Here is a 19,145-nt window from a genome sequence, read left to right as displayed (position 1 = left end):
GCGGAGCGAAGGGTTTGTGCGAACGGCGGGAGGTGAGGCGGGCATCGGAGCGTCGTCTGTGGGTGCGCGGCCTTGGGGCCGCTTCTGGACCTCTCTGGCTCCCAGTTGGGACGGGCCGGCACCGCGTCCGTGAGGCAGCCGCTCCCATGGAGCCCGTTCCGCCTGGAGCAGAGCCGAGGTAACTATTGAGGGGGAGTCCGCTCAGCCCTTCCTTGAGAGCGGCGGGGATTCCACGGGAATCAGTTAAGGGCGAGGTAGGGGAGCTGCTGCCGGAGCTGCCCTAAAGCGATGGAAGCTCCTTCCTGAGGCAGCAGCTGGGCCGGGCCTGAGATTTCCAGTGCCTCCCAAGGAAGTTTTGTTTGTTTGTTAAACAGCAGTGAGATTCCTGCTGCAGGCCGTTGTGACGTCTGTGCTTTACATGAGGGTTAGTGCGGTCGGTTAGGCACCTGATAACAAGCGTATTGGTGCTCGTGTGAATCCGTTTGTGGTGCTTTCCTCGGCCTCTCTGAAGCAGGAGATCCAATCTCACTCCATATTGCTTAGTTCAACAACTGCTTTGTTTCTGAAGCCTTCCACGTTTTAAATGGGCTTAATGCTGACTTTAAATGATAAGCCACGTAGGGGTTTAGAAGTTGATCTAATATTAAGCTTGGCAAACTGTGATATTTGTGTGTGTGCACACTGGGAGTTTCTAATCCTTTTCATTGCCCCATGCTGTATCAAGCACAGCTTATTCGTGCGTCCAGTAGGTTGTTTTTCTTACTGAGTTACTTTTTGCTTTTCCCAACGAATGTTATTTGAAAACTTATTGAACTTAATATCTTACTTTCTTCTTTTCTGCCATCTTTTTTGTTCCTGATAGAATGGTCCCTTTCAGTTTCCCCCTGTCCAAGTATGCGCTTTGGGACCCAGTTCCCATGGGTGATGTCATTGGTTCACATCTTGCCTATTACAGGTAAGGATAGCTTTTTTTTTTTTTTTTTTTAAGGTAGCTAACAGTTAAAATAAATTGTAATCGAAAGCAGCCCTTACACACAGGTCAGAGCAGCTTCCACATGTCCTTGCTACATAATGCTTCTTGATTTTACACGTTCTGACAAAACTTAAAATGGATTACTTTTATTTTTTATGAACACACTTCATTATTGAACAGGTAGAATATGCATCATCATCACTATTTGTGTAAACCTGCTCCTTTACTTGGAACGCTGAACTTTCTCCAACTCAAAATTGCTATGTTAAGCTAAATTATGCTGATATATTTACTGACCAAGCTTCCAAATTCCTTCCTTTTATTAATTGAGTAGTCATTTTATTTATCTAATTCTTTTCCTGACTTACATTTCTACATCACAGAGCCCACACTACTCCTCCTCCTATTAGAATCCCAATTAAGTATTTTGCTAAAATGAGAGAACATGGGCTCAAAATTAGTTAAGCGTTGTGACCTGCTCTTTTGGTTTCTGAAACTCCTTGGAGGTTTTGTGTTTTGGTCTTAGTGTTTCTAACTGGTACTCCTGGTACTAAAATAATTCACTTGTTCATCTCTAGTTCTTGCAACAATGTTGCCCTCCAGCCTACAAAGCTCTTCTCTCTCCTTGTTTAATCCCCCTGGAAAAAAGCTCTCCAATGCTTGCTTGGCTAGTCAAGCAAACAACTGTTGAGGTGATCATACAGTTCTGCTCCAGTTAAAATAGGTTATTCTTGAATATGGATCACTGGGATGTTGCACAGAATGTAAGAGAACATTTCAACAGTATTGTACAAAACACTAACTTTATCGCCTTGATGTAAAGAAGCAGCCTAAAGCCTTAAACATTTTCTACTTAAAAGATAATAAAAGTCAGGAAATTATTGCAGTAAGACGCACTGAAAGTAGTTTAGGTCTTAAACCTGCTTATTGTCCCTCTAGAAATCCAAAGTTGTCTATGATGGAGAAACCCCTGCGACTTGCCTATCGCCACGCTAAGCAGAGCGACGAAAGATCATTTGCCTGTTTTTTGCTTGGGACTCTCACAGTAGATGAAGGTAACTCTAAATATCAGGTACACAGACAATAGTGGTCGAATAAGCCTTTATCAAGGAGCCTGAATTGTTGCTCTTTGATGCTGTGTTTATTTTAAAGATGGGGAAGGCGTAACACTAACAATAGACCGGTTTGATCCTGGTCGAGAAGTTGCCAGCGGATCGGGCAAGGTTCCAACTGCATCCCTTCCTGGAGACTTCTTGATTCCATGTACAGTTAATGCGTGGGGACCTTCTTCAGACAGCATTATAGTGCATAGTGCTGAAGACATCAGCTTGGCTTTCAAGGTAGGTGGCTGCTGGCAGACTTGAGGTTTTTCAAACAGTGAACTGCCTTCTAGGTGGAAGATTGGACTGTGCACAGAGCTTGATTTCCAGCCCCACTGATTTAAAACAAACACAGAAGAGTAGTGGCTGAAGGAAGGCCGCTTAGTTGGTTATGTGAAATGAGCTGTTTGAAAGTCATTGAAAAGCATATTGAAAAGTGCTGAAATCAGTAGTCTTCAGAGAAGTTTAAGGATTACACTCTCTTTAAATCTTGGACTAAATTCTTGCTGTGTGATCATAAATCTTCAGCTGCACTAACCCCCCAAAATGAGCAGGACGTCTGTGGTAGCAACAGACTTAAACAAGAAAGAGCATTTTTTTCTTTGAAACATATGAGTGAGTTCCAGTATTTACATGGCAGCTCATAAAAACCATTGCTGGGCAAGTGACATGCAAGAAAACCTGTTAATTCTCTATAGACTAATACTTATATCTGAAATATGTCTCATCTGGACCCCATAGACAGATAGTCTAGTGTATGCGCCATCAATTTCATTAATTATTTGTCTGTATAGCACCAGTAATGTTTACTTTGCATCTAAATTTTCCTCAGGCTGATATGTCACGTGTTAGAATACAGATTTCTTGAAAACTGACAGCTCATTTTGAGATTCTAGTTGCCTGTTATGATTTCATTAGTTTTCATACAATTCAAGTAACCTTGGTTTTCTGAGCATAATATAAAGCAGTGCTAATATCTGTGTAGTTTAATTTCAAACACATTTTACATTATTATTCATTATATTCAGTATAACCAGGAGCTTTGGAAACATGACTTAATAGGTTTCATTTCTATAGTGCCTACTGTAGTGCTAGCTATAATGAATAATCTGAGTTTCCACTGTAATAAAAACTGAATTGTAGAAGTAAAATGAAGACAACTTTGTTCTTTAACTTCTTTCTCTTTTCCCTGCTTCTAGGATCTGCAGGACAGTCTGTGCAGTAAAGATTCACTGGATCTTTCTAAACTGCTCACTGTCAGAGCTCACGTTGTTTTCACAGAGAACCTGGATAATCTAAGTTTTAGTTTTCACTGGGCTTCTGTTACAGCAGCAAATATTTTGGAATACACACCAGTGAAGTCTGTCCCAATTATTCCCACAGCCCTAGCAAGGAATTTAAACAGCCCTATGAATATTGCACAAGTTCAAGGCACTTATAAGTGTGGGTAAGTAAAGGATAATGCTCAAGCTCCTTAATTGGCCAGCCAGTGTGTTGTGTTCCTTAAAAAAGGGAGGTGGAGATTGTAGTGCTTTTCTTTTTAATGTAACAACTGACACCAAAAGGACATAATTTCTAGTACCTAGAAAAACATTATAAACAGGAAACAGAGTCAAGAAAAAAATCTTAGCTTGTTCAGTAGGATCTCTGGCTTTTGTCTTCAGGAGCACCTTCCTGCTGGGGCAGGCTGAGGTGTACATAATTAATTAACAAAACAACTATAAACAGCATTCAGTTGTGTAAACAATTCCACTGCTGGCCCTAAAATAAGCATCAGATAAATGTGGAAAAATGCTTTTTCTGTTAATCATGGCTATAAAGATGATAGCCAGGAGCTGTCATTCTGATGGTAACTGTTTCAATAGGGTAGAACAGGGAAATAATTTGAGGCAACTGAATGCTGTTTTAGTGTGAGTGACCTTGTGAATGCATTTCTGAAAGTTATTCTTTAAATTCACTATGACTTGCTGTTAAATTTATCATGACTTGTCCTTCTGGATTCATTGCTAGTGAAAGAATATTAAGCAAGGGTTGTGCTTGATAATTCTTTGATGCACAGGGCTTTGGTGAAAAGCTGTAGATATGGAAAAAGAGGGGTTTTTTTCCCAACCTTTTTTTCTTTTGGTACTTCATAAACTTTCATTTGTCTCTAGGATTTTTTGACTTACCAAATACTGAAAATAAAGAAATAAATCATCTTTGTTTCAGCTACCTTACTATGGACCAGACACGAAAGCTACTTTTGCTGCTTGAGTCTGATCCAAAGGCGAATGCTCTGCCATTGGTTGGAGTGTAAGTATCTGGCTCTTATAGATTAATGCTCTTACTGATTTAAGAGGTATTTGATGGGATATGTAGTGGAAGCTCAGTAATGTAATGATCTCTAATTAGATATTTCTTCTTTCTTTAGTTGGATGAGTGGAGTTACTCATATCTATAGTCCTCAAGTCTGGGCCTGTGGCCTGCGATATTTGTTCAGTTCTTCAATTCAAGAAAGGCAAGTCACTTTTATCTGCAAAACATAAATTACTGGCTACCTATCAATGTGTCCTGCCCAGAAGGCATGGCAGCATGTGCTCTTTCAAGGGTATTTGAGAGAATATCTGATTGATGCTATATAGGAGTTGTGTCTGTCTGTTTTTGTTGTTGTTCCTGGTTTTGACTTATGCCTCACAAATCTTCTGGAAACTGATAAGCATTAGCAAGCTGGGTTAAACATCACAAAGACAGAAGAAGGTAAATATTAATATCATCAAGGTCACTCCATTTCTTTTTAAATAAGAATTGGCAGAAAGCATTTAAACAGAGGTGGGGTTTTAGTTTAGTTTTTGGAGTTTTCTTCTGTTTGACTTTTTGATATGTGGTTTTTCCCTGGTTGTATCTAACCATTTTCTTGTGCTCAGTCATACTTGCCTTTCAATTATTAAATGAAAACATATTTGGTGAACAGATGTTTGTAATTACTGAACAGACTTTTTCCTTAAGCAATTTAAATACACACAGATGCAGATAAGAGCCCAATTAGATGATTAGATTTGTGTAGCCAAGTTGGATGCTTGACTTTCATTAACTTTCTGCGATTTTTATCCTGGAAGTGAATTGAGTTGATTTATTAAATCATGCAAAGAGAATTTACATCTGCAGACTAACTGCTTAATCTGTACATCATCCATCTTCAACTCTGAAGTTGTAAGAATCATTTTGAAGTTCTGTCTGAATGTGCTTTTCCAGCATCTGATTCTTACTGCTTTCTCTATCACAAATAGAAATTAAAAGAAAGTAGCATGGAAGTAGTCACACCATATCCTGGAAATGCAGATTGTGTTCTCTAAACTTGCTTGGACTTCTGTGTTAATGTTGACTGCTGTAAATTCACTATTCTCTACCTGTGTAATTAAAAAAAAAAAACCACACACAAAAACCCTTGCTATAATTTTTCCTCAGACATGTTTTTAACACTGAGTGTTTTTTGAATGCTGAGGAGAAACAAACATCACTTCTACAATGTTTTCTTCCATACGATTATTAAAGTCCTTCAGTGATTCAGTCAAAGTAGTAAGTGATCCCAAAGGAGGTAGGAAGCAAAGAAGTTATTCCCACTGTTTCTGTACTCTGCTTTGATTCTTACATATGGCATCAGTCACAAGGCTCTGTGCTCTGCCTATATATAGCTCAGTGCTCTCAAAATGCACTAAGTGACCAGTCTGATAAATTGTGTGATAACTTCTCCAATACACTGAGAAGCTAATGACCTTCTTCCTGTTTTTTGTTTTTTTTTTTTTTTTAAGATGTGGGCTTTTTTCTATTTTAGGGTTTTCTCGGAATCTGGCAGTTTTCTTATTGTGCTCTATTCACTGACACACAAAGAACCAGAATTTTATGAATGTGGTCCTTGCAGAGGGCAGACTGAATTAGGGTTCCAGCTCTTAACTTGCAATGAAACAGTGCACCTCTTCAAAGTAAGTGGCTTGATTATTTACTGCATCACAGTAGTTTAAAAAAAATCAATGTTAGTTGAAGTATTTAAAGGAGGCAAATAATGTGACCCAGATGAAACTGCACTGTTTGAAAATGACAGCTATTTAATGTTACTACTTTTATTTTTGTTTTGAGTGTTTTAATTGTGAGTTCAGCATGTATCAAAGTGAGAGAGAACCTCTAAAGTCAGCAGCACCTGCTGACTTTTCTAGCAGCATTTAAGAGTTTGTTTTTTAAAATGCAGTGTGCTGTATTGAGCTTTGCTAGTGGTTTTTTTTTTTTCTTTTTAAGTGACCTTTTAGCTTTATGAACAGAGATTGTTATTTCCTATGGCATTCCTTAATCTGGTGTGCTGTGTACATGCTGAAAACTCCTGTCAACTGCTGTGGGTGATGCATGTTTGTTTTCTGAGGAGCAAAGCCTAGCTAGTTGTGCTCTGTTCAGAGCTGAATGCAAAACAGCATTTAGTGGTTGGTAACTTGCAGAGCTCTTGCTGTGCTGCAGTAACAAAGCAGGAGAAATTTTTATCTTTCTGCAAGGTAACTTTCAGAAAGAATTTCATACAGCACCTGGGAAGTACTCAAAGGGCTTGAGGAAATCCTAGAAAATTTCTGTTCTTTAAATGTTTTCCTGGGAAAATGCAGAACCTGCAGTTGAACACTTGTTCATTGCATGCTCTGTAAAGAAACACACAGGGTAATGTGACCTGTGCTATGATGCTCTGCTCTTTCTTCAGAAAAAGCTTTCTGGAGACAATGAGGCCTTTAGTAACTGAGGCTTCCTTCTGCTGTTCCCAGCTGTGTGTGAACTGGTATAGGAACAGTTGTTGCTTCCTATGATGATGAAGGCTTGTGGAAGACTACCTAAGCAGTTACAACAAGGAAGCATCTGCTCATGGCTATAATTAGGCCGACTTTTTAGTTTACAGAGTAGCAAGGGGAACAGTGTTAAACAGGAAAGGAAGCCTGCCTACTTGTAGTGGTGAAAGAATTGAGAATTGAAAGTAAAGAACAAGCAACAAATACTCAGCTACAATCTGCCTTGAAACCATTTCTTTGGGAGCAGTATCTTGGTTATCAAAAGCTGACATTGGCATGCTTCACAAATACAAAAACCTTCATTTCAGAACGTTGAACCTTCAGACAAGAGCCCTATCCAGTTTGTGTTGAGTGCAGAGAAACAAAATGCAGAAGCAGAGTTCTTCAGCAGAATCTGCAAGAAACTTCCTACTAAAAGGTAAATCTTATACACAAAAATCAAATGTCTATTGAATCAGATTTTATTTTTACATCTTCTGTGTAGGCTGTCAAGCTAGCTCTGACTATAGTGGTGATTTTGCATTAAAATCTGAATGGGCTTGTGTTTGTTATTAGAGCTCACATTCAAGCAAGATGGTCAAACTCTTTCTCCATTGCTAGAGAAAGTACTAGTAATTCTACTCTTGATACTGGTGGTTGTAATTTGTACATTAGATGTTTCTGAGGCCTCTTTACTGATGAAGCTTGGAGTCCTTTGGCTCAAATCTCTGAAATGTATTTACACTGGTAAAACTTTTTTCTTCTGACCTTTCAGAGCTGATAAGTTGGAACTTAAGGATTTTGGGAAACCTGACTTATCCATCAACTTTTTATCTAGAGCTGAAAGATGGCCCTTATTGTCTTGATTCTTTAAACAATGCCACAATCTTTACTTTAGCACTTCCTATCTTCCTAACATAAATCAATGCTTCTCTTTTAGAATGGCATTTAAAAGATGTGTGTGTGTGGGGATGTGGAGAGAAGAGGATTAGTGTATTTATTGTCCCAGAACAGCATTTGTGTTTTCATTGTTTGGTCTTAGAGATGTTTGCCTTATGAACTTTCTGGCTAACCAGGGAGACATATAACTGCTGATTATTAAGAAAAAATGATGCTGATATTTCACTGTAGACTGCACAGTGAGAAATGTGAAGGTTTATATTACTGCTGCCCAATCTGACAAGCAGTTTTTAGTTTGACTAATGTTGTTTTAGCCCTCCTCATGGTTGTTCACCTGGTAAGCTGTCAGCAAGTGATCATGACTCCGGTGTAGAAGATGAGGATTTATCCCCAAGGCCAATTCCAAGTCCTCACCCAGTGAGTCAAGAGGTAACTAAGTAAATAATGTCTCTAGGCTTTTCAGATTCTAGAAGATGTGATAACTGAAGCAGCAAAGCTAATTGTAAGGGGATGAGAGCTTCATTCTCAAAATGCTAACAGAAACAGAACTGAAGCGTTCCAGAGAGTCCCAGCTCCTGTTTTAGTCAGCCTGCTTTTGTGCTGAGATGATAGGCACTTCAATTCCTGCACATACTAGCATTTGGGAAAAGATTATCTGTTGTTTTATCTTGGTGGGTTTGTTTTGTTTTCTGTTTTTCTACTGAAGCACATACGAGCATAACATATTTGATAATCCACAAGGGTGGTGCTGTCTGCTGGGTCTAAGAGTAGTAAAAGGGGGAATGTCAGGTGGAGTGCAAGGCTACAAGGCTTTTGTTTGATAGATACAACTGTTAAGCCATATGGAGACAGTACTTCAAGACTGGTCCTATAGATTTTTCTGCTTTCTCTATATCTGGACTCTCCAGTCATTGAAAAGGTATTCCTTCTATGGCTGTTTTGGAGCTGGTAACAGTCATACAGGTTTGAATGGAAACAATATCTTTGACAAGTACTAGGCAGTTCTGCTTGTGAAGTGCAGAAGTATTTTAGACAAAAATTAAACTTGCTTATGTAATTACCTTCAGGTTACCAGGATCTTTCCATCAGTTCCTGAACTGTCCCTTGTTTTGGATGGGAGCTTTGTGGAATCAGGACAATTGCCTAAGCCTGCAGGGACTTCAAATGCTAAAAGTTTTCCTCAAGCACCACATCAGTCTGTTAAAAAGAAATGCTACTTAGGATCTGTGTATTACCCCACCCAGTGCTCTGAAGACAAACAAAACTTTTCTGCTAATATGGGAGATCCTTCTTTGAGGCAATTGCCAAGCCATTTAAACCAGAAGATTCCAACTTCAAGGTCTTCCTGGGGAAAGCAGGCTGTAATACAGCAACAGTTGCACTGTAAGAAATCTTGTCCGCAATCAAGAAGTAGTTCTGGATCTTCTTCTCCTTCAACCCCCTGCAGTGGACCTTCCCCAGATACATCTGTGCATCAAACCAAAAGGCCACCACAAAGACCTGTACTAAATCCTGAGGGAGCTGCACAGCAGGGAGAACTTCTGGTTAGAAAAACCTCGGTATCTGACTCCAGGCAGCTTCCTGCTGTTACACAGCCAGTCCTCTACAACTCCTCTACTTTTTCACTGCAGAGCTGCAGAAGACCACCAGAACTGCAGGTGCCAGTTCATGTTCTGCCTTGCTGTCCAGCCAGTGCATGCAGCTGTCAGTTTCCTGCTTCAGTCCAATATAATTCAATAAACTCGTGGCAAGGAATTGGTGAAACGAACTCCAAACATGGAACAGAAGTTCAATCAGAGATAGCTCAACAGAGCCCGTGCACAGTGTTCCATCCGAATACCATTTGTCCAAACATTTGCTGCAATTATACAACAAGTAGCCCTATAAGTATGGGGTATCATGGGAAAATGGGGAGCTGTTCTCTTGAAAACAGCTTGTCACCTGGAATAAGACTGCCTTCAAGTGCAAGCCCCTCCAGTCCCCAGTGCTGTGGTGCTCACTCACCTTGTTTGCACACGCCTGCTTCTACAGCAGGATCAGATAACGGGATGATGGGATTATCTCCAGATGCTTACAGGGTTCTTACAGAACAAGATAGGCAACTCAAATTACTTCAAGCTCAGGTTTGTTGAAATGGCTTCTTTCTCTTCTGCCCTCTTAGTGATTGTTTTGATACTTTCCCTGTCAAAGGAATAAACTAAACACTGAGCTCCATGAGGAAGGGAGCCTATCACACCTGGTCCAGTCTGGGGTTGGAATTAGCTCTGCTAGTTGATCTTACTCAAAACACACTTTTGATCCTTCCCTAGTTAAACTTTATGGAATTATAACAGTAAATGTAATGTGAGGATTTCTCTTTCAGCAGACTGGTTTATAATGCAAACTGAAATGCCTTCTATATAGTTGTTTTTCAGTGTGTTTTTTTTTTTTTTTTTTTTTTTTTTTTCTTAAACAGTAAATTACTGTTTGTCAGTCTATACAGACTAGAGACTGGAATTAATGTAAACATACAGGTGAAGCACAGACTGCTCTTATGCATTATTTTGTCCACCTTCAAGTCTGCAGCTTCCTGAGCTGTTGAAGTTCTTGCTTAAAAAATTTCAATTATTTGCACCAAGTCTTTAGGATTCATCAGGTGTTGGAGAATTGGGTTTTGCTCCTCTCACTGAGTTTTATTTCAATACTGGGTTCAGTGCCTTCAAAATGCCCACCTCCTGAACTCCACTGCTAGCCCTGCGTTCTGCAGGGTGTGACTTGGGATTGACGAGCCAGGGTTTGGATTCTGCTGCTGCTGATGAATGATGGGAATAGAAAAAAATCAGTGTAATCATAAGCAATATGGATTTCTCCTGCCTAAATTAGAAAACTGAAAAAGGCTGTAGTTGTAGTTCCTGTGTGTAAAATCAAGCTCTCAAAGCATGAACTGTGCATCAGGGAAGGAAATCACTCCTCACTGTACAAATACATTGGAGCTGTGGAGTAATCAACAAGCAGGGAGAAGATTTGAGTGCAGACTGCCTGCATTGCTGTGATTTTATCATTTAAGTGCTTGTTTGTTGAATTTATAATTTCATACCAAGTTGTTTTGACATGATATACGGACAGCTGGCATATAAAATGCTTGGCTGGTGAATGATAGCATTGCATATGGATTAAAGGGACAGAAAATACTTCCAACAAACAGGTTTTACTCAGGTTGTCTTGATGTAGTCCTGCAGGCGTGCACAAAACCTCTGATTTGGTAGCTCTGCCTTCACACACTGCTGAGAATGGAATGTTACGAGACTTCTGTGGCAGTTCATCCTGGATTTGAGTCCAGATCTTCAAGGGTACAAACTTAATTAGCTTCTGCCTGTTATACTTTGTATTTCACTGTACAAATTACACCATTCTGATAACTGTTGCAGATCCAACGCTTATTGGAAGCCCAGGCTCGCCAGGCTTGTTCCTCTGAAGCAGCCACAGCTGGCAGTGCTCTGCAGCCTGAGAAGCAAGGGGAACCTGTTACTATGGAAACACAGTCCTCAGCAGGCTTACCCCTGAGGAGAAGTGTGAGCATTGCTGTGAGCACAGGTAGAATGTCATTCTTCAAGGAAAAGCAGTCATTGCTTCATGGATGCTTCTGTGATTTTGATTGTAAGAGAGGGGATGTACTGCAGAAATGCTGAGTGCTCACAAGCGTGCACCTCAACACCAACACCAGCTGAGTTCTCTGAGTGTTATTTGTGAGTTTAGGCTGCAGTGGCAGCAACTTCCATCACTGGAAGAGTAATTTTTCTGATAGCTTTATCAATGTCTTGTGTTTTTAATTGTTTAAAAAGTATTGGAAAAAGAAAACAGCCACTTTTTTTTTTTTTAATGCACTGTTTTGAAAGGAAATGGCTATTACCTTATCTGATTATCTTTAAATGTATTTATTGCTTACTGTGTTAGCTGTGACTCATACAGGTGTATGCATGAAGGAAGACTATTCTCTTTAGATCTAGCAAGTTTTGCATCTTGCTTTAAGGTTACATATTACTGTATTGGTTCCTGCTTAATCTATAGGAAAATATTATTTTGGTAATTTCAAGATGGCTCACTTGTTTTCATCAAGTGTGCTTAGTGAGCACACTTTTTAAAGTAGCACTCAGTGTTTTTGCAGCTCTTGGCTGTTCTAAACCTTAAATAACTATAAAAATTTTAAAAAAAAAAAAAAAAAAAGAATGCAAACAAGTAATTCCTCTAGCTTTATAATATCAAAAGATCTCAAAAGATACCAATGCTTTCCTAAATGGGTAAATCTCCTCTTCTAGGTGCTAGCTTATTCTGGAATACATCCTCAGAAAAACAGGATGACACCACACCACAGGGAAAGAAAGAGGATGCAGAGATTTCCAAGGAAGATATAAGCATTTCAATTAATGCTGAACAAGATGCAAGTAACACCAGCATTGCTTCTTCCTTAAAGGTTGTTGACATGCCCAGCTTTGTAGACAGCATTCGTCTTGTAGAAGAAGGAACTCATCAGAATGCTCTCCAGTAAGTAACTAAAATATCTGGTGTTCCCATAAGCTGAACTGCCTTTCAGAAGTTACAACTCTTTGTAATTCTTTTTTTTTTTTTCAGGATTTATAAATAATCACCTGACTTCAGTTATGTTCTTTCCCCTTTTGTTTTTTGATTATGCTTTGAACTGTGCAGCTGGCCAAAACACAGCTGTCTGTAGAGTTTGCATTTATCAGTCATGCACATTTAGCTGCTCACCTATCAGCAGCAGCTGATGGCAGAAGCCTTCAACTTGGAGAAGCAGGCATAGTGCTGGCAGCATTCCCTTTCTCACCTTAACTCCTGAGCAGAAAGGGGACGTTGCTGCAACTACTTGTTTTCCTCTGCAGCATTCCAAACCTTTCCAGTTCTTGAATGGCTTAAGACAAAAAGTTTCTGGTTATATGACTGTCCTCTGAATTCCTCTACACCTAATTACCTTGTATATGCCAGGTGCCAACTTCACTGATATTTCACTAATTTTTTAAGGTCAGATTCCTCATGTTACAGTAACTAATCTGTCTAATTTGGGAAGAAATTTCAAAAATATTTAGTTATCTACTACATCAGTGTTATTGTTGAGCTGTTCCACACATAAAACTTTGGCACTGAATGCTCAGGGAGTATGCGCAAAAAACAAAGGAGGTGAAATATCCTTCCAGTTAGGTTAGGTTTCTAAAATAACAATAATATTGGGAAAGATGGATTATAATTAAGGCAGAATTTAAATATTCATAGTCCTTGATTAGAATTTGATCTACAGACTGTTACCATAGGTGTTGCTGGTACAAATCTTTCAAATATCGTTTTCTAAAGAAACAGTCTTCAGGTTCTCTTCGATCTGGATTCATAGACTTGTGAAACAGTTGTGCAAGGGTCTCATAATGAGGATATGCAGCATTGCTCAGATTCCTTTGAAAGAGGAAGAAGGCACTTTTGGGAACGACAAATAATTGTTAATATCCCAGTAACTGATAACCTGCACTGACTCTGGCACGTCGCGTGATTGAAATCTTATCGCTTTCAACGCAGGCAATTGATCGGTTGGGTTCTGAAATTGTGTTATCTTACATCCCTCTCCTGAGGAGAGACAGGCAGGGGAAGGAGGGTCTCTTAACAACCTCTTTGGGATGATGGTACTATTGATGTATCTCATCTCAGAAGGTTTATGAGATGCAAATGCCGGCTAGCGAGTGAGGATGCGTTGTCACTCATTCTAGAATATCTACCCCAGGGTTTTCAAATAAAAAGGGAAAGTTATTGTTTTTTCTTTCACAGTTGTTAGGGAGAAATATGTCAGCGGTGGGTTTGTTTTCAATTATTCATATTCTGTGTGTACTGAATATGTATGTACTTGTAGCAGTGCCTTTGAGAAGTTCTTATGTGGGCCTTAAACTACCACAGCAACTCTGTTTTTTTTTTGCTTTGGTTTAAAATAAAGAAATTGAGTAAATTATACTCAGAACACATGGAAAACACATTATTCCCGAAGTGCCCATAAAAATACTGAAAACTAATTCCAGTGTTCTAGTGATTTGTGTATCTGCTGTAAGGTTAAGTGTCGTCATCGTGTTTTGACGAATCCAGAGAAGCCAATCTTTTGGAAAACCAGTGAGGCAGTTGTAATGTTACTCTGGAAGCTGTTTCTTCAGACCTCAAAAGGCTCCTTGCCGTGGTTGTTTTCTTTCAAAGTCTTAGGCAGAAAACAAATCAAGGAATGCTAGACCCTATTTTCAATACTCTATCTTCTCTTCTGGTGTTCACAATAGGACACCGGGAGTGATGCCTTTATCTTCAAGGAAACATCTAGTTGTGTCACTGGTCTCTTTCAGGACCGGCAATGTCTCCCAAGCTCTTGTTCACAGCTCGTCTTTGGAGGAAAGTGCTAGCATGTGCTTACAGGAAGAACCAACAGGGGGAGCCAGCAACCACGTGGTGCTAACAAGTGAGCAAAGCCTGGAGGCTGCCGCCTCCGTGCTGCCCCGGCATCCATCAGAGGATCAGAAACTTTATCAGGATTTGCTGGTAATTAATTTTAGTCTGATATTCTACACTGCATGGAGGTAGCAACAACAAGATCACTAATACCACACTGCTGAAGCCACGGTGTGGTGTTAGCATCACAGAAAGCTGCATGCAATTTTCAAGTTCATACGTTACGTGCTATGGAAAAGCTCTGAGTTTTCAGATCTTCCCTTTGAGGTTTAAATGGCCGTTCTTTACTTCACTCTTTTGTGCATATGCAGAGTACCATCTACTGCCAAATTAATTATGTGGTTAGAAGTTGATGTCAGTAGGTAGCTTTCCCCAGTTACCCTTTAGAATATCACAGTACTTTACCTTCAAGCCCTTTAAATGGAGGCTTTCATTTGGAACTGCGTTGTGTTTGAACTGAGAACAGGTGCTTACAGAAAACTTCAAATGTAGAATAGTGCAGAGTTTTTCTACACTTCTGTGATGTTACTCAATTGTATCTAAGTTGAATATGAGTCTGGTGTGTTTGTCAGAGTAGGTTGTTAGCTCAGCTAGTTGTACATAGCAAAATAATTGCTTGAAACTAAAACAGAATTGTTTTATGGCAACTCCCACGTGTCATGATTTTGGCAATGTGGGCTCTTACCCTGCTCTCTTTTTTTTTCCTCTAGGGCCAAGTAAACCATCTCTTAAAGTCTTCAGAAGAACAAGATCACTTTCCTGTAAAAGCAGGATCTGTTAATGGTGATGATGCAAAGTATCAAAGTATTGATGATGGAACAGAAGGGGATTCAGGGACTGACACAGAAGTGGTAGATAAAGAGAGTGTGATTAGTGCTACACTCAAACAGCTGAGAAGTCTTGGAGTGACAATTGAGTCACCCAGCAGAATGAAGAAAAATACACACAAAGTGGAGAATGCCAGGTAAAATACTGATGGTTTTGAGCAGTAATTTCTATATCCTGCCACAAATGGGGATCAGGAACTGTATTTGCTGCCAGTGGGGATTATTTGGTCTGCATTTCCTACACAAAGATGAAACACTAGCTCATGCTATGGGTATTTCAGATAGGTGTGAGAGCTCTGTTAGCAAATTCAATTTAATGTAACACAAGTAGCTCTAGCCATTAGAGCTTCTGGTGATTCTTAAGTATTGTGTGTGGAAGCACATAATTCCTTAGAAAAAAATGCTTGAGTAATTTCAGCCCTCTGGGCAATGTCAGAGTATTCCAGAGAGACACCATTTAAACTCATAAGGCTGAACATTAAGCAGCAGCCACTAGATATTTTTATCACAACCTCTTAACCCCCATCTTGCATTTCACCCGTGTAAGTTAAACTGTTCTCAGAACTTTCACATATATAGAAAATGGCTTCTGTCCTAATCAGTGTAGATTGTGAATGCTTCGAATTGAAGTAGAGGGAGGCTGCAGTGGCTGGGCAGGGAAGATGCCTTGGTCAAACAAAAGAACAGAAGTAGAATCAAGCAGAATAGTGTGATTCTTCAGCTCTATATCAAAAGCTGTTTCTAGTTGTACAGCCTCTAAGCTCTTTTCTCTCCATTTCACTTTAAGTTCATCGGATACTTTGACGTGTACAGGAAACTAGTATGGCAAACAAGTGAAGGAATGTGCCTCTTACTGAAGGATGTCTTCAAAAAGTAGAACCTTGGCATTGGGAAACATGAGATGTCCTTGATATCTCTGTTACTGGCTTTGCATCTTCTGTTGCAGTATGAATTTGGAATTAGATGCTAGCACCCAGAGCCCAAGAGTCAGAGGCATTTGACTCCCCATTTAGCAATGAGAGTTGGCCAACAGCTCAATCAGCTGTGAACAGTCAGCTCTGAAATCTGCTGGAAGTTGGTTCTTCTCAACAAACAGGGCTGTGGTTAGCACTGAATCAGGAGGGAATATCACCAGTGTTCCAAGATGTTGTTTGAATGCCATCAGTGCGACTAGATGCAGAGATGCTCTTTAGCACATGCAGAATGTCTGGTCTCAGCACTGAGCTGTAATGTTCAGAAAGGAGGAGAAATCAGTGCAGTGAGCAAAATAATTTATCAGATCATTCTGTGAAATGCATACTTCTTTCCTTGTAAATCTAAACTATTTTTTTGATGCTCTCTTTCAGCATTTTAGCATGCATAAATCCTGAAGCGGTGGTTCCTGGACTGAATTACATGTCATTTGCCAACGTCAGCATGTGTGGTTTAACTCCTAATGTAGCTGATCTGAGCATGGAAGCAAATGCTATAGCACTCAAGTATCTCAGTGAAAATCAATTATCTAGGCTTTCTCTCAGTCGCTCGGGCCAAAATCCTTCTACTGATTTCTGTTTCCAAGACATCTTGCATTCAAATGTGGAAAAGAGCATGGTGGGTCTCAGCTGGATTTCACCCAACAATATGTCATTTGCAACCATGAAGTACATGAAACGGTATGGACTGATACAGGGAGGGGACAGTAGTGAAGATGAGGAGGAGCTGCATGTTCCAGATGGCAGTCATGGCACTGTCGAAGGTGAAAGCGTGCTGCACAAAAACCTTACCCCTCTGGATGGCTTGAACCACAGGACTGAATTCTCCAAAAGAACTGATGAAGGAACCCCCATTCACCTGAAAAGTCCCAGCAGAGAGTTGACCACTAATGCTCTTCTACCAGAATTGAACAGCCCTATATTAAGAAACATTACAAATGAAATTTTTCTTCCCAGAGCAGAACAAGCGAACGAGAACTCGGTTCAGATTTTAAAGGATTTGAAGTCAAAGCACAAATTGTTACCTGGGAAGGTTGAATTCACCGAACAACCTGGCAGGAAAGGTGGAGGAGATATTCAGGTATTTGCTGGGAATCTGCATGCTCCAGCCCTTGGAACACTAAGCCAGTCAAACAGCGTGAATTCTGTTGGCACCATTCTTGATGTGAAGCAACTCAGGCAGCTGCCAAAGCTGTTCTGAGCGTCTCCCCAGAGAACTGGTAGATGCTGTTTCAAATCTAAAAGGGACCCCTTTGTGAAAGACGACAGGAAACCAAGGATTAAGTTATCTTTTATGAGGTCACTTTATTGTAACGACATTAAAGCTTGCAAAACTGAGCTTTTTTTCGTTCAGGTTGGTGAGAGCCGCTTCCAGGTGTCTGCATCAGCACTGCTCAGCATGGAAGTATGTTTGCACTTTTGTTTACAGTTTAACACAATTTTGAAGTATCTAAAAGGTGAATCGACTTGAACCCAGGATGTCCTCTTTGCTTAGCTGTAATAATGCTGCTTGTTTTTTACCTGCTTTTTAATTGACTTTTTTTTAAACAGTGACTTGTACTTGCTTGTGCCACCTGTGAAGCCATAGAGCCCGTGTGGCATTGCAGGAGCTAAAGCACTGACTTCCAGAAGCTTTGTTTGGATTGCTGTGTGGGGTTGTGTTGGTGGGCAGGGCCATGTAATCGTGGCTGTACTGTGCTTAAAGTTACTTTGATTTTTGGGCAGGATGGCAGATGTAACAGACTGTATCATGAGATCTTACAAGGAAATTGGAAAAACCAGCACTTTTATCATTCTTGTGATTTTATTCTGTATGTTTTCTATTTATTAAAATGGACATATTGCTCCTAGAGGCTCAAGTTTTCATTTACAAAAATAACAAATAAAGCTACCTTCAGTTGTTTGTGGTATTTATGTATGAACTTGCCCCTTCCCTGGCGTTGTGTGGTGTGGCTGATGAAGTCACTGTCGCTTGGTATTCAGCAATTGCAATATTGGGTGGTGGGATAAGCAAAAATAAGAAAAAAAAAATTGTTTTACTTTTGTTCCTTATTAACATACAGATTAGTCTGTGAAAGCATTACGGTCTATTACTGAAATTGCTGTTACAGGATTATGGAAAAGGGCTGCTCCACAAGTAGAGGAATTCAGTTATCAATTAACTGTTCCCTTTCTGTTAGCAGTTTGACTCCTGGTTGAATTTTTAGGTGTAGTGGACATGTCTGTGCTTTCTTTTTTCCTGCTGGAAGTCCCAGGTGCTCAGTGCTGGCTCTGACAGCTCTGCTTCCTTTGGCAAGTCCTGCCTAAGGCCACAGCTCAACAAGCATCACTGTGGTGTAACACAGCTCCCTTCTGACCTCTTGGGCTTGGAAATGAGACAGCAGCAGTGGAAGTTGCAGTTTAGTCCAGTTCCCACCATCCATAACATCCAGCCAAAGCTGAATGACAGCAGAGCCATCTGTTTTCACCCTGGCTCTGCTGCATCAACATGCTTTGAGCTTAAAACAAAGTTTGTTCAGGTCTGTGCTAATGATGGCATTGTCTCAACAGAAGTTCAGCCTCTGGTGCTGACCTTGTCTTTCCTGCTCACGGGGTGTTGAACTGGAAATTAAAGCAACCCATGGTAATGTCCCAGGTCTTTCCTGTTCAAATCCAAAGGGCTACAGTAACTCTGGGAGTTTGTGGTAGGTTTGAGCGTCTAGTAATTGCTAATTAATTGATTATACCAGCAAGAGTGTTTTCTAGCATCTACCACCTCCGAGGCCATTGTGAGCTAAAGAAGTGGGAGAAATAAGCTGCTTGCTATTTCAGAGCAAGGCTGGACTGCCTCTCTATGGAACAGAAAACAGCAGCTTGCATTAGGCTGTGTCAGAATTCCTTTCCTTGCAGCAGCCTCTGCCATCAATATGGATATTTGCTGCCTTTCAGGAGCCATTGCTTTCCTATGCTGAGAAGCAGGGAGCCTGGGCCGTGCTCAATCTGGTGGCTCAGGTCCAGGCTTGCTGTCTGGCAGCCTGTTTTCTGCTGAAGTAGTTAAAAAATAGTTAATGTTTTTGGACATTCCACTGGGATGAATGAGGCAATTCATACCTCTGAGCTATTGTTGTAGGGTTTTGTTCTTTGTTTCCTATTGTAAA

General features: G+C 40.2%; 1 protein-coding gene across 2 annotated transcripts; it reads left to right on the top strand.

Moving 5' to 3' along the window:
- Window positions 1–117: 117 nt before the first annotated feature.
- STIL (STIL centriolar assembly protein) lies at window positions 118–17,858 on the top strand. 2 transcript variants are annotated; one of them, XM_042820150.1, is made up of 16 exons: window positions 118–179; window positions 849–955; window positions 1,913–2,028; window positions 2,177–2,313; window positions 3,273–3,520; window positions 4,282–4,365; window positions 4,484–4,570; window positions 5,885–6,032; window positions 7,178–7,287; window positions 8,063–8,177; window positions 8,816–9,871; window positions 11,156–11,321; window positions 12,044–12,269; window positions 14,108–14,300; window positions 14,921–15,174; window positions 16,384–17,858. In XM_042820150.1, exons 1-16 carry the CDS (start codon window positions 147–149, stop codon window positions 17,207–17,209), a joined length of 3,906 nt encoding a protein of 1,301 aa, XP_042676084.1. In that variant the 5' UTR covers window positions 118–146; the 3' UTR covers window positions 17,210–17,858. The 2 variants fall into 2 exon arrangements, with proteins under 2 accessions (XP_042676084.1, XP_042676083.1); XM_042820149.1 differs by having other exon boundaries at window positions 2,126–2,313.
- Window positions 17,859–19,145: the final 1,287 nt, after the last annotated feature.

Source organism: Centrocercus urophasianus, unplaced genomic scaffold (genome assembly GCF_019232065.1).
Source record: "Centrocercus urophasianus isolate 14NV4802_14NV808 unplaced genomic scaffold, USGS_Curo_1.0 seq_18, whole genome shotgun sequence".
Lineage (NCBI taxonomy): Eukaryota > Metazoa > Chordata > Aves > Galliformes > Phasianidae > Centrocercus > Centrocercus urophasianus.
Note: the sequence above shows the minus strand (reverse complement) of the source record. Positions and strands in the feature narration are given on the sequence as shown.